Source organism: Bombus pyrosoma, linkage group LG6 (genome assembly GCF_014825855.1).
Source record: "Bombus pyrosoma isolate SC7728 linkage group LG6, ASM1482585v1, whole genome shotgun sequence".
Classification (NCBI taxonomy): domain Eukaryota; kingdom Metazoa; phylum Arthropoda; class Insecta; order Hymenoptera; family Apidae; genus Bombus; species Bombus pyrosoma.
The window spans coordinates 16067521-16083744 of NC_057775.1; the positions used below are offsets into that span (position 1 = coordinate 16067521).

Sequence of the window (16224 nt, forward strand, 5' to 3'; positions counted from 1 at the left end):
TGAATGACAAATCATATTTCTGTTAAATGTATGATAAATTTTGCAGTTACTTCTCCTGTTTCTCATTGCAAAATAACTCATTTAAGTTAGAAACATTGACACGATTAATGTTTACTGTCTTAAATCTAAGAACATAAGCGGATGCATTCTTTCCTCCATTTCAAACTTTCCTCTATTATCAAGTACTTTTTGAATTCCATTGGATGTAAACATAAATGTATCTGAGACATTAACATAGCATTAATTCAAATACGCGATAACTCCAAATTATTAATTTACTTTTTAATCGAACAGTAATCTCCCGCCAAATTACATATATTTATTAAACCTATAATTTTGCAAACGAATTTTCCAACCAAACCAAAATTCTATCAAGCCAGTTTTCAAAAACTTGTCTCCGCAGCATCGAATCATCCTTTCAAGAGAAATCGCCCTGCAACCATTCCGTATCGCAACTTTCGCCTCGTCCCATACAAGCGTTATCGTCAACGTAAAGTTTAAACGTAACAGGACATAAATCGGGACGGAGATGCCGCGTAACGACCCGGTTACCCGGAATCGTTGCCGGCTGTTTTACCTTTTTCAACGGAGAGACACGAGCGCTTAACCGCGATACGAGGCTCATCGCAAAATGAAATTGCAGATAAAAGGGAAGAACGTTTCTCGCCGGGAATATTGAATGTCGTGTGGTCGCGCGACGGACTGACGCGCGTCGACTCGTTTTCATAAATTAATGCGCAATTATTTTTCCGCCGGAAAGGAATAATGCCAGTGACACGACAGGGTCGAACGAGAAGCGACGCATTCGCGTATTTGTTGGCTCTCACCGGCACATCGCCTTTTGTCCTGCTCGTATTATTTCTCTACACTTCCGCAAGAACTCTCGCGTAAAATGTAACGTAACGAAGTAATTCGTTGCTTTTTGGCACAGTGGAAGTTGTAAATTAAGATCATAGAGCTTGTAGAGATTTCGTTAAAATTGTTTTTCCTTTAGTGTATTAAGCACTTGCATTGATATTGAACGTTTCACTTTAATTAGCTCCTACCAGATAAGCCACTTTCAGAAGAGAAATTACATTCGTACAATTATATATCGTACGTAATTATAACATAGAAGAGTATGTTCTATCTGTTAAGACTGGAACGAATTGGATAAAATAGGATGTCGAGCTTAATATAGAGGCACAAAGGGTTAAATGAGGTATAAAATCGTAATATTCTCAAGCGGGGAATAAAGCGTATTTATATAAACAGAATGAACATGAATTGGAAGCAGAAAAGATACATCGTAAGAATTAATGTAGCGTTATTATAACAAAAATGATCAAATTAAGGAAACTCGAGAATACTAGGAATACCCCAAATCTATGTCCATTAAAGCATAATCAACCTAATTCTTCTATTAGAACAAATATTTGTCATTAATTCATATATCTAATTGCTACAGTAAGCCTTAATAATATCAAATTACCTTTTAACGTGTGGTCACACGTAATCCCTTTTTGCACAGAACCTAATCGTCTGACGATTTTAATCCTGATTCTTAATCATAATATTGACCCAATTCTCCGTCTATTTCCAGTTCGCCCGATACCGAGAGAGCAATTAATTAACCCATAACCTGAAACTATTACGCATCACGAGGAACGTTAGAAAACGATCGACAGGTGATCGAACCATGCTAAACGGCTTCCATATTATTCAACCGTAGCGCGATTGGTTTCATGGAATATTAAAATTCAATTGAACGAGCGCCACGTCAAGAGCGATACCAGGCTAAAAATCTGACGGATCCGTTTCGTAACGAACATCAAAATTTGCCGATGAATATTTAAACACCTATTAGCTAAACGGCCGAAATTAGATGGCAATTTTGATGGGCGTTCTTCGAGCTGATCAAATATGTACACGGGTCGGAAGTACCTCCATGAATGATAAACGAACACCCTCCATCATGGTCACGAGGCAAAACGTTCTTCCTAAATCCCTGGCGAGGCCGAAGAAGCTAATTCGGTCGGGACAGTGTGTTCGATTGTCCGTGATAATCAACCGGTACCCTACTTCGACAATGCCGACATTTTTCCTTGTTCTTACGACCAGAGAATGAACGAACGCACCCTAAAAAACCATTTCAATCCGAACACATCCAATGGAATCATCAAAAAAGGAAAAGGAATAGTGGGAAAGGTAGATAGGGATGGATACGAAGAGAGGGAAATTCTGAGGGGTGGATGAGCTGCTTACCGGCACGTAACAAAGGACAAGCGCTCGTTCAAGTAGCGAGCGTACACTTTAATATTTTTAAAGTACGTCCGATCCTCTATGAAGGGTCTTCCGCTAACGAAGCAGAATCGAAGCGACGAGCCGGAAAATGGAAGGGGTTGCGAAGAAAGGGAGGTCGAGGTCGTGTAAGGTAGACCTAAAAGGAGAGAGAGTCTTTGGGGGTTTGGATCTCGCGGCCGTGTTGTAGGAAAGAGGCGTCGCCATTGGGGATAGAAGGAAAAGGAATCGCGAGCAAAGATATCGAGCCGATGGCGGAAATAGAGAAGAGTTCGGCGTAGCCGCGCGCAAATTAATCGTTTTAATGCACCGTCTGACATCGTAGTCGGCTGCTACGAACGCATCGTAGCCTAGCACCGGCTTCCTAACAGCTTTTACCTCGATATGGGGTGTATAGGTACCTTTATCACGTTATCCCGTTATCCCGAGGCCGCGCTTTGAGCGAGATCTCGTTCTCCTTCGAGACGGTTCGTGACTGATGGGAACACTCGTTTGAACCCTTTGTCCACCGCCTTGCGTCGTCTTCTCTTCTATAAAGATTCTAGAAAATTTGCAACGAGACGCTGCATGAATCTTTTCCTTTTGCCTGAGAGTAAGGTAGTATTATTTGAGTCAGAAGGATACGTAATTCGGCACATTGGTTGGGAACAATTTTCAAGCGATCCACGTTTGAAAACAGACTATTATTTAACTTGTTATCTGTGGTGTGATAAACAGTGAGATATTATATTGAAGATTAACTAAGAATCTCATAACATACAAGTTTAATCATTCTGCGCAAAGTTCAAGATTGAATCTTAAGATATTTAGGTGACTTAAATAACGTCACCTTACTATATCCCTTCTATGGTTTCATCGGCTAGTTGCAACAACCGTGGCGATGTTCGCTGACGACTTCCGACAATTCATTCGAATCCTTTGTCCATCACTTTGCATTCTCTTTCATTCGATAAAGATTCTTGAAAATTCGTAACGAAACGTTAAATAAATGTTCTTCCTTTGTTCTATCTCTTTTTTCGTGATTTCAGCGATGTATCACCTGGTTGAAACAGGTTTGGAATAAATCCGGGCTTAACTGCGACGAACATGGCCGTGTTCATTCACGACTTCCGACAACTCATCCGAACTTTTAATAACGTCGCTGTCCGTTTCCATAAGTGAGTTATCGGGATGAAGTTTCGCCTTGTTGCGCGTTTGAATTGCCGCGAGTGGAGCGGCTCGCTCAGAGAAATTTGTTTATAGGTGATGATTGCATAATTAGATCACGCGAGCCGGCTCGTGTTGTTCAAAGCAAAAACTGGCGACTGTAACTCGTACATGAGACGTATAAATCTGGTTAATACCTGTACTAGATTATAGTGCGTATGACTTCCAGACTTGCTTTATTCACACCATTGGATTGAATTATGTGGAGCTACGGACGAGGTCCTGTTGGGATTAAGACTGACGGTTTAACGCATATTACTCTTAGAAAATTCATAGAATGTAAGTTTGGAAGGGTGAAATGAATGATATAATCAAATGGAATAGTTGGTAATAATTTTAACAATGATAATTTTCTCTTCTTTGTACTTAATAGAATATGATATAGAGCTTGGCACAGTAACAAAATAATTATTTTTTGCACAAGTCTTATAAGAGAAAAGGCAGTATTTAAAAACTGAATATTTCTAATCGAATATTCCTAATTGTATCAAAATTTTCAAGCTATTCCACACTAGTTTCCATCGTTCATTTAAAAACATATATCACATACAGGAAGTCTGTCCTATACGTTCTTATTCTACTTCGCTGTCATTTCGCTGCGGAAATACGTTTCGTCGAATACGTCACGTCAAATCGCGAATAATATACTGGATCCCATTATATTCCACGCGGCGTTAGGATTTCCGAAATGACAAGCCGAGTAGCCTACGAATGCGCTGCCGATCTCTCGATGAGCGCTGTTCATCATCCTTTTCTTTCTTTCTTTTTTCTATGTATCTTCGTCGTATAAAGTAGACGCACGATTTTGAATGCCTTAGATGATGGACTTACTCAGTCAGTGAAAGAAATATAAGCAATGTTTCATTAACGTGCGAGCAAGGATTACCGCGTCTACAGAATCCGCAGACAGAAGTAATCAAATTATATTCGCAGCGCAATCAGCTTCGTGAAAAAAGGCATCACAACTGGCTGCCAATAGAGACGAAAGAAAGAAAAAAGGAAATAGGAAGTACAAAAGGAAGAAACGTGTGTGAACGTTGTCGGATGGAGCGAACTGTCGAAGTTCGCGATTCGAGAATTATTTAAGAGAATTTAATAAGCGCGGTCATAGAAAAGGGAAGAAGATAGAACGAACGAGAGCCTCGGAGGAATTCTAAATTCAATTGTTACTTGGTGCTCGTGGAATGCATTTCGCAGCCGTTGATTGATTCTCGAACGTCGAACGATTCAATTATAAAAGGCTATTGTAATATTTTTCCATTTAAAAAACCAGGCTTACTTGATATTGGCAATTACGCGTGACTATTTGCGTATTGTAATGTCGTTGCTCGTTTCCACGGCAGAGAGAAGCACTCGAAGCAACGGAAATTCATTTACGATCTCCTTCGATCGGTCATCGACGATGTTCGATATTAAATTCTTTAATTGTTTGTTAATAAAATACTTTATTTTAGCTTCTTCTTTTTTAACTTGTCTTCTTGGTCGGGGATCAGGGAAGGGAATATCGCGAGTATAATTATTATTCATACCTATCTTCTTTAGCTCCTTTATGGATTTAATGGAAAATTGGAGCATTCGTTTATTATATTTTTATTACCAACCATATTTTTACCTCGTCAGCACAAATTATGCAAACAGTATAATTAAATTGAGGTACTTTTATGAATATTTATCGTACTTTTTATTTATGCAAAGTTGCTTTACAAACGAGTATATTGTAAAAACTAAACATTAATGTGCAAAAATAGATATTCTAGGATATTTTATAAATAGATATATACAAAGTAGAATTTTATTTATACGAATTCTACTTATTTGAACGAAATCTTAGCATCCGACTAGATGAAGTCTGGATTGAATACTTATTACATAAATGAAAAATTACAGGTAATGGGGAGAATCGGTGAAACTCTGACAAGTTTATATAAATAAAGTTCTACTTTATTACTTCGAAATAGAGTATAAATGAATAAATACAATATACTTTCAAAATTACATGTTTATACAAAAAGATATCCTATTTAATTGATAGAAATTTCATTAATTAGTTGTGGAATCTTCTCTAAAGCATCGAATCGTTTCGCGTTTTCTAATCGGGGAATTCTCGATAGCAAAACATGGAGTGACGCGTTTAAACAACTTCACGCCAGCCGGCGTGAATGACCAGAACGTGCAGCAGTCGTAATTGGTCGGATGATAGAGTGGAAATTAACGATTGCAAGTTCGGGAGCGTTTTCAATAGCCGGAAAGTCTATTTCGTGTCCGTAGCAGCTGTTCAGAGACGTCTGACCGCGGATTAGTCTTTTCACGAACGAAGACTACGGACAGATGTTTCCAAACAAATGGCCACGAAACTTTCTATAACTGAAATTAATGATTTATCATCTCGTAAGCTTTTAATAGCGAAAATACGGCAACCAGCCATTAAATCGGAAATGTTCATTATATAAATGGATTGTAAACTTTCGAACGACGTGGATAAATATGCCTTCTTTGTCTCTTCCGATGGTGTAGTGTCTCTCAATTTTCCTGGATTATACAGCCGTTCGTGTCTATGTGACGAACCACATTTTTTAATAATCGTACATATACATTCATAGTGTGATCGTAAATGCTTGCATAAAACGTTGCAATTTGGCGAAAAATTAACTTCATTTTGAAGGTTAATCCACCGATTAACTTGATTTTTGCAATTCCCTGTTCCATGTCAGATTTATATCTTCATCGCATTTCGTTATCAACGATTTAAGTTCATAGAAAAAGATAGTTTCGTAATAGCGTTTTCCCGTGCAAAATCTATTACGAAATTCGCCCTGGTGCATCTGCAAGATAAAATTGTACAGTGATGCGATATAAATAAAAAATGTTAAATATTTGATGGTTAAAACGACAATTATTGTGAGAATGATACGTAAAATCGCAATAACAGTTACTATTGCTATTAACTGTGTAGTATTACTAAAACGTTAGAACAAAGTTGAGAATAGTACATTTCTCATAATGTATATGTACTATTCCTGATTCCATGCAAACACAAAATTTCGAAACTATTTCGATTATAGAACATTCTCGTAATTCGTTTCGTTTAATTATCGGTTACACATTTACATTATCGTTGATCGTTAAAACTAAGTTCTCTAGTACCACTACTCGGTAGAACACACGTACATGTACATGCATGTGCAGAAAATCACAGATACACAAGAAACCACGGTTGTTTCCCAAAAATAACCACGGCCGATCGATCCTACCAAATCTAATTCCTTCGTTCGCTTCACGCTTCCCATAAAATTCACTGCATCCCTTCGATTCACACGGCTGGAGTGTGAACTAGCCGAAACTCGAGCCCTCGAGCTCTCGTCGAAGACGAGAACGCTTGCCACGTTGGATCGTCATAAAATCGCGTCACCAAACCGGTGAACGCAATCTACCAAGTAACTAACTCGGTTACCAAGCACTTGTACACCACCCGACGTCGTCGTCATCTCTCTCTCTCTCTCTCTCTCTCTCACTCTCTCGTGCTTCACGACATGCGGTCGCGACGTCTTCGTCCCTCTCTCGGGCTTCAACCCTTTCCTCTCTCGAGGACCGCTCTCTTTGCAACGCTGCTGGCGGCGCGTGTACCTGCCCATTATGGCTAAAAGCGTAGCACACTCGATTATCACGTCGTCGCGCGTGGCTGAAAACTGAAAATGCCGTGGGCCTTTGACAGTGTAAGAGCCCCTTCGTACCGGCGATAAGGCATTAGCCACGCCGTGAAAATTCTGCTAACAGCCTTACCGCGAACTTGCCGATGCAGTCCCGTCGTCGCCATAGGTCCTGATCGATCCCAACCGTTTTCGGCATACCAGCTAACGACTATTTCCAACCGTAGACAGTGATCATTTCTCACCTGTTCCTTGCAAGTACGCGAGCTTCTGTAATGATTTATATCCTCGGGCTACGATGAGGTTTTCATCTAGTTCTGCAATGTACATGGTTCGACATCGAGTACGATTTTGTATACTTTTTCGATTTGACATAACTCGTAGAGATAAATGGCAATTCGCTGATAGAAAGATACAATAGTATGTGTATCTGTTGGAAAATTGGGGTAGTGGCCAGTTAATTCTGTATTTTATATTTTCGATATATTTGAGATTATATGTCAGTTATTTTAAGGGAGCCTGTATGTTTGTTCTTGCGATCGGATTAGAGGAGTAAGTTAAAATGCGTGAAGTATTTTAGTGGAACGTTAATTTCATCCGTAATGTAAATAATTTGATAACAGGATTTTTTCCTGTAGTTTAAAGTACATCGATAATCAGATACGAGTTTGAATCTGTACAATAATTCTATTTTGTACTTGTTTTCTCTATTAGATCTTGCTTGTACGACATTTCTTATTTTTAATGAAACTTTATTTAACATAAATTATAAATTTCATACTGCACGCATGTCTTGGGTGCATTATTATACAATATTAAGCTTCCTTCCTATGACATAATACACTTAAAGAGCCAATCGAACGTATCGGAAATTCTAGTTGAAAAATACTAAAGAAGAAATGTTTTGACGCCGATGAAAATCTGCGTACACATTTAGAAGTCTGAAATTAAAATTTATGTCGCCTTCGTCTTATTGTATTTATGAGTTAGAAAAGATCGTTCACGGCAGCAGAGCTCAGCGAGAATTTGCATTTGAACGCGTCAGCGAAATTCTTAAGGCGGCATATACTTACCTGCCGAACGGTAGGTTAAGAAAGGAACCCTCGTTCGGCGGAGGTTCAACCACACCCTCGAATCATTATTAGGAAAGCTACACCGTTGTGATTTCAGGGAAAGACGACCCTTCGTTTTCGAGGCACGAGAACGGGAACGTCGTTTAACGACGTCATGTGCTTCAAAATCCTTACAACAAAGTTTTTGTTTGCACGAAATCCGAGACCTTTCCCGGGTATCCTTACGGAGCTCGTAAGGAATCCCTTGTAAAGGGACTCGATAATGACGAGACACAGTGCTCCAGAGATAAAATCTTGCCATTGTATCAAAACTCTGTAGCGTTCCTTTTTTCGAACATCTTAATTGTCTTCATCCACGATTGTACAATAATACTTTTAAGGAAAAAACGAATGGCATAACGTCTTACTTGTAAAATGTGGAAATATTGCCTTTTTATTTTAATATTCTTCTGTGCCCTGATTTGGTAAAATGTTGATAGGCCAAGTTCTTTCCTTGCGTTTCCTCTTCACGTTTTTTGTTTATTATTGATGGTTTTGTATATGATTGATTGTAATGCAGGTTACAGTTATTAGTAACGAATTCACGATATTAATAGCGATGTATGTAGAATAGTCTTCACGAATCTTACATTAAGCTAATAAACCTCAGCCAGGCTGCAGATAAATAGTTTATGTCAACATAAATGTACTTCATCCTTTGCGGTGTACTCGTGTATATATCTTCACTGACGCTTATACATCATGCTAACAGTTAATTAAGCGAAGCAGAGACGCGAATAGCGATTAAATGTCGAAACCTAGCGAACAAATCCTGTTTGAATTATAGTTTCTTCTAAAACAAATTCTTATAATCGAATTTCGAACAAAAAATATTAACGATTATAAATTATCATAAAGTTGCAGATTTCCATCGAAAAATTAAAAGGTAGAAAAGCGAATTCCAATGAAACGCCTGTTCGAAATGCTCTTTTCCTTCGATACACGGGAAAATTGTAGCAGGACAGCAAATTCTCTGTCCCCACGGAGATGCTTTTCCACTTTGCTTTTTATGCACCTGTCACCTCACACCCCATGAAAGTCCCTGTACATCGAGCGTAACCGCACAGCTTTCAGAAACTTCAAAGACTCACTCAACCGTCAGTCTTATCCTTTTACGTTCTTTTCAACATGCGCGCGTACTACATTTTACCTGTACATATATGCATCAACGTAGCCGCTGTAACCGCAAGCCGTCCAACATACTGATTACAATCCACCGGTAGCTGGAAGGAACGTCTTACTCGACAATCGGCTACCGGAGAATTGCACAAAGGACGAAATCGCTTGTGGAGACGTTGATTTCTGACGCTCTCTCGACCCGTCACTTGATGCAATTGCGCTAACGAGACGGCACCGCCTCGTGAAAAACAGAGTTGCGAAACAATTTGGATCGAGGTTAATAAATCGTGACGCCTTCTTCATGGAATAACGTATAATTGGGAAACATACCGGAGGCGAATGAAACTTTTTTTAAACGATTCATAAGCAAGTAAATAATTCTTCTAATTTTTGTAATCGCTAAATACCTTCATACAACGTTCTTTTATTCTTTATCATTTTGAGTATCAGCTCTTAATTTTAAATTACAGTTGATTTAAAGTGAAATTTATGTCAATTATTTTCGCAGAAATCTTCTCGGTAAAACAGATTACTAGGAGAATATTGTTACATATTATAAACGTTCATTTATCGAAATATAATTAATACTAATTCCGCTTGCAAAATCTCATTGGAACATATTTTTTGCTCTGATTAATTCTTCGTGTATCCCTAGCAAAACTTCAACGTGACTGAAATACCACTCTTAAAATAGTTTCTTTGATAAAACAGTAATTAACTCCTTTCTTGGAGCCGTACGGATCTTCATTAGCCGCTAAAAGGATAGTCTTGGAATAAATAGTTTTTGCAAGTAATATTTAATCGGCTGGCGAGGATGCAGAGCATTAAACGTGACCAAGAAAACGACGACGATGAATCTCGTTTGGTAGTCTCAGACACGAATCCTGCAGGACCCTTGGTCGTCTAGAATCGAGATTATAAATATTGATCCTGAGCGTCCTTCAACTTTGAGTGCACTCGAGGAGTCCCTCTTGTCCCGCATTTCTATACCCGGCCGTACAGTCGAGGGGGATTCTTCGTGGCGAAATTGAAATCCGAGAGGTTCCTCCTGCTCGTTCCGCCAGAAAGAGAGTCAAAGTCGCTCGGGCAAATTAAAATTGTAGGGCACGACCGTGGACAACTGGCCTTTGATGGCCGCGCCAACGGTCACGGATCATCTAGTCTGCGGAATAAGGAAGAATCGCCGTTGCCAGGCAAGGCATTTCTTTATGGGGGTTGCGTCGGGATGCGTTGAAGCCTGGAAAAGGGACGTCAGCCTCCTTCGAGCTGTGGACCTTCAAATCCGCAGAAATTGGACGCTTTATAAATGGATCGGAGGTGGAGATTAAATAAAATCGCAGTTTGTTGTTATAACACTATGTTTGCTTGGGTAAGATAAGGTATATCTATGTATTTTAGATTTGAAAATAAACTAAGATAAGGTCAGGGAACCTATAATTATCAACGTAAAAAATTGTCTTGGTAATTTTAAACGTAGGGAGAAATTATTTAATAGTTCAAGAACTTCGTTAATTATTATTAACAATTTAAGAAATAGTAGCATTGTGAGTCTTACGACGTGCGCAGAGAATAACTGATTTCATGAAACGCTTCGATTCCTACATCGCTTGTGGAACGAATCTCAGCGCATCTTAAGATTATAAGTATCATAAAAACATAGGACTCTACGCAATAAAAGGGTAGAAATCTGATTTTGTTTTTTAATAATAACTATGATTGAACAATAAGTGTCTGAATTTTTTCTCTTTGATTTTATAACCAGTAAATATTTTATACTAGCAGCGACGTTAATTTAAAGTTATCTTTTATCCACCATTATCCTTTAATAAAGTTCATACCCTTGAGAAGAAAGGACAAACTTTACTCAGGCTTAAAAAAATAAAGGAAATTCTTGATAAGGGACAAGAGAATGGAGAGAATAGAGGGTCAGTAGCCTAAGCCGGGTTGAAGGACGCAGACTTCAGAAGATCAGTGACTGGCGTTAGGCTGTCCGTCCCTTCGTCTCGTTTTGCCCTCTAAATCGGTTTAATCGAGCTCTCGTTAACTTCGTTATCGCTAATGCCCGTTGCAATGTAGCTAAGTGGCTGTTGCTGCCTCGAGCTGCACTGCCCTCCAGGCTCATATCCTTTGGCAATTACTTTACTACCGCCGAAGTCCTGATTCAATTAATCAATTAACGTAAGTTCATTCCGAGAGTGATACGCTTTCGGTTTAAACAGTCTGGCCGATATATCGTTTCGAAAATATCGTAGTTTTACATTTCGGCAACACAAGAACTACGAAGATTTTGTAGGAACAAAATTTTAAAGATCTTATCACTGTTCACAATAGTTGGAATTTGATGAAATCGGATGAAAATTATAATTGTAATTTATTTTTGTATAATTCATTTGGGAAATTATAATACGTATAACATTAATTAATACAGTGTTGTAAGTATGTAAACATCTATAGTGTGAAACTCAACGAGTCTCCATCAACATCTGAGATACTGATTAAATAAAGAGGAGTCAGTCAGGACAGTCGGAGTGGAAAATATTTGACACTGTATAAAATTACATAGCGATATTGTATTATAATATTGTAATTATAAGACCATGAGTGATATATAAAAATAGTATATTCGGTATGACACATAATAAAAAGCCATTACAATAAAAATAATTAAGCAAAGAATCTAATAACATACATCAATATGTGTGTATTCTAAAGAGAATATTACAAGTTCTCTAATTTGCTTGCTGGATTACGTAAATACTGTTAATTCTCATTCGACTAGAGCTTAATCGTAAATAACGTGTAATACCATGGAAAATCACCTTATTTGTACTTCGTAGCTATGAGAACCCTGCAAAAGTCAGAGTTTTGAGGATGACCGTCCTAGAAATTCCAAAACGGTGCTAAGTTGAATCGATCGTATGAATCGTTTTAGTACGCTGAATCTGCATCAGGCCTTCAAAGTGCAATCGAGTTCGCCGATTTCGAGAGAGCGTGAAACGTTACTCTGCTATTCAGAGATGCTATAGGTGTTCTCTTCATCTTCATCACTCTGTCCCTATCGTTCGTCTGTTCACCACTCATCCTCTTCTCTTGCCGCATGCAATTACTCTGATTTCACCTTCAGAAACGAGTAATTACCGTCTCCGGGCTAGTTATAATTAATAATAATGAATTCGACATGTATTCGTCAGTTTCTGTCCTTTTCCTAATTTCTGCGTTCGTTAGTCGTTGTCTTTGTCCACTTCCTCTTAAAGTCGTAAAAGATTTGGGTGAAATGCACTTTTAGTAACTGCGTACAGAACGTAGAAAGTGGCAAGGGAGATGCTTTCAAATTTAATAAAAAATCTTATTTTACAGTTAAAATCACATTTTTTGTGTTTGATAGAAGAGCAATTTCAAAATTCAGAATCTATCAAGTTCTTGCTTTTTTCAATCACTTCATATCGAGACATTTCTTCTTAGTTACCAAAATGACACGAAAGTAACAAAAATAACCGAAAATTAACAAAAATGGAATTGCAATATTTCTTCTGTGCGGTCTTCATAATTCGTAAATCATACTTTACATATAATTATAATTCATAAATCATAATTTAAGTCTAATAGATAATATTATTTGCATAATACGGAACCATATTTATCCAAAGAAAAGATGAAAAATTCGCGAGACGTGTTAGAACGCAGCGACGCGTCGTTAAGTGACGCATTGAGTTCACTTTCAGTCTCATTCCGGGCGCGAATTTTGTTGCCAGACGCTTCTTAGGCCATGCGTCGACTAGAGGCGTATTTTCAAGTTGAGGTAAACGCCACTGCCAGAAAAGTACATTTCTGATTCCCGTGAATCAAACCTGATGAGCTACTAGAAATGAGCTACATTGTTGCGCGAAGTTTGTGCCCGTAATTTTGTCATACTTGTAGCTTCGAACAGGCAGGTACTGATAAAACAACGTATTGTCGAGAAATTTTGAACGAACGGCAAACTCGATAAACTCAAATATTTCCAACAATTTTTCTGCTTAAAAATAGAAGCGGCTGCTGTAGCAGTTAAAATAGAGCTGGTAAAATAAACTAAAATACAGAAAACTAAAGCATTGTAACGTTCGCCACATTGTTACAGCGTTTTCAACGCTACATTGCACTCTCCCGAAAATAGTACAGGTTCAAAGTGTTCGAACATTCATCGAACTATCACATTTTATTGACACTGTAACGTGATACAGCTAGGCATTTGTATTAATAAAATTTTAAATCAATATGAAAATGTACATATATGAAAGTCATAAAACATTTACCGCAAACATATATTTACCAAAGAATTAGTACAGAGGATGAACAGGCATCTTAAATATATAAGCAGTAAGGATGGTCCAACCGAATATCGAGACTCATTGATCGTTTACTTACAAATACTTTACTTGTACTAACTATTTTGCACATTCGGTGTACATTTTCAGTACATTTTCCTTTCGAACTTTACCAATACAATTATGAAAATCGTGTGTCGTTACAATTCCAGTAAAATTTCAAAACGCTTCCTATAACATACTTCCACGAGCTACTCTATGTTTCATTAAATTAATATCCTTCCGATTTTAAAAGCTTCAGCAAAAGCCCTCTATCGAAAACGAGAAAGGAGGAAACCACTGGTAACATAAATATACCTTCGCTGCGTTCGACGAGTACGAATAATCCCCGTCGGCAGGAGACAGCCTTTAGGTGAGAAAGTTTTGATTTACGATAGCAGGTTCGTCCGATACCAAAGGTCAGGACCAGAAACGGTGCAGCGGGAGAAGTTTACCGGCGACCGAGAACGCTCTATTAGTATCTACCATTCGTTATTTTCTTTCCTAGTTCGCGCAACCATGCAAGAACGACGAAGAAACATCCGCGAGTTGGTTAGTAAGAAAGAACCGGATTCCCGAAGGATATCCGTTCGTGGTTCATGACACTCGGCTTGCTTTCTCGTCATGGAAAACTGGTTATTGATACTGCACCGGGAACTTGTTTGGAGAAGGAAGAAGAGGAAAAGTTTGCGCGCCGGTGTCGGAGCATCCCTTCCGGTGCTGGGTGCTAGCCATTGATAAAAACATATTTGCCCGGGACCAAGCGATGTTAACAACCTCGCGCTCGTATCGTTTGTCATTATTGCCGTTACGTGGCGGGGGACTCGATCAACTGGCGAACGAGTACGAAAAGTTTCGCGTCTAAGGAAAGTTCGACGCTGTCACGGACCGTGGAACCGATGAATCGTGATTTTCTCGATAGTGTCTTAACTGGCTCGAGTCCGAGTGTCGAGGAAAATCTTGGCCGATTGCCGACCTTTGATCTCTCCTTTCTACTGGCTACGTAGTCAGAATTTTATTAAGGAAAAATGCAGGGGACCGAGACAATCAGCTACAGTGTTTTCTTAATTTTTCATTTATTTTAGTCTTTCGTAAATTGTGCTGCACTTAAGATGATTGTTTTAAGTTTCTATACAAAGTCAAATGGAACAAACGAGTTCGTATGAATTTATTTTCGGAGATGATTTATTAAAAAAATTATAAGATATAAGAGATAAGATTTCATCAAGGAGAACGAATTGATATTGTACTTGTAGTATGCTCATCGAACGAATGCCTTGAATGTTTGCTGTTAATTATTACCGATAAGTAATTACACGGAGTTGAAACAGAGAAACATTGTGCAATTTCGCTTAACGACAACGATTTTTTCATTTCTTACGAGGCAATAGGAAATTGGGTTTGGGTAGAAATGAGAAAATAATACGGCGAGCCGATTAGTGAGGTTACGTAACAAAGCTTTACCTTTGACAGGTGGTAACGTTTAGTAGTAGAGCACGACGGGTTTGGATGTAGAAATCGATAGTTGTACGGGAACTTGTGTAAATAGAGATTAACGGAAAGCTTTTGTGTGTAGCAAATACTATGGGTGTTGCCATAACATCAATCGTCCAATGCTAAGACCGATGTTTGAATATTGTTGATTATTGAACTTGATCGCTTCCGTCATCATGCACATGGTCGAAAATCTCTGAATAATTTTATACAAATAGTGATCGAAACTATTATTCAAATTTTAGATTGAACTAAAATTTACAAATATTTTGAGACATTTTTTACATAGATACGTCTATGTACTATTTACAAATGTGTTCCGAGGATCAGACTTCACCTTGTACATAGAAAAATCCGATTCTGTTGCAGTGTTTGAGTGTTAGCGCGATGGATACGTCAAGGAATCGAACGTGGCTGAGAAGAATGGCTAGTCTGCTCTGGCTCGTCTTCCTATTTGTCGGAGTTTCGGCTGGAACTCTAGAGAAACTGCACGAAGGTGAGTTGGTAGCGTTATGTCAGCCAAATTCTTCTTACTGTATAAACAGACGCGTATTAAATAAATATTTTCAATCTGTTCCACGTAACTGACGGATTTCTCCAAAATAGCTGATATTATCGAAGTTAATAATTATACGGGATCGTGTCGCACAATAGGCGCAACGCCATTATCCCGGCCTTGTCTGTGAAAGTGAAAAATATAGACCGAAAAGTCATTATCATTCCTGTCCCTGACGCGTACCTTTGCACGGCGTCACCGACAGCGTTCGAGTGACGATGATAAATTTCTGTTTAATGTATTGAACACCCCGTGAGATTTATTACGTCTACAATAGCAGGAAATCGGTCTTTATCGATAGCATCGCTTCACGACCCAACAGCGTTGCCAACATTCCTGAAATTCCTTCCAAACGCACTCACGAAAGTTCTTAAACAGGTTCTTCGCTGCGCTGTATTCAAAACGTGAATATGCACACTATGCACAGAAACGTTTAAACGGTCTTCAAAGGATAAGGAAAACGTCGA

General features: G+C 38.5%; 1 protein-coding gene across 3 annotated transcripts in view; it reads left to right on the forward strand.

Annotated features, from left to right (window-relative positions):
• Positions 1–16224, forward strand: part of LOC122568153 (semaphorin-2A) — a 558514-nt gene that overhangs the window by 260903 nt on the left and 281387 nt on the right. For all 3 annotated transcript variants that reach the window (XM_043727557.1, XM_043727556.1, XM_043727558.1), the window contains one exon: positions 15571–15697. In XM_043727557.1, the coding sequence (XP_043583492.1) occupies positions 15571–15697 (127 nt within the window). The remainder of the gene's footprint in view (positions 1–15570; positions 15698–16224) is intronic.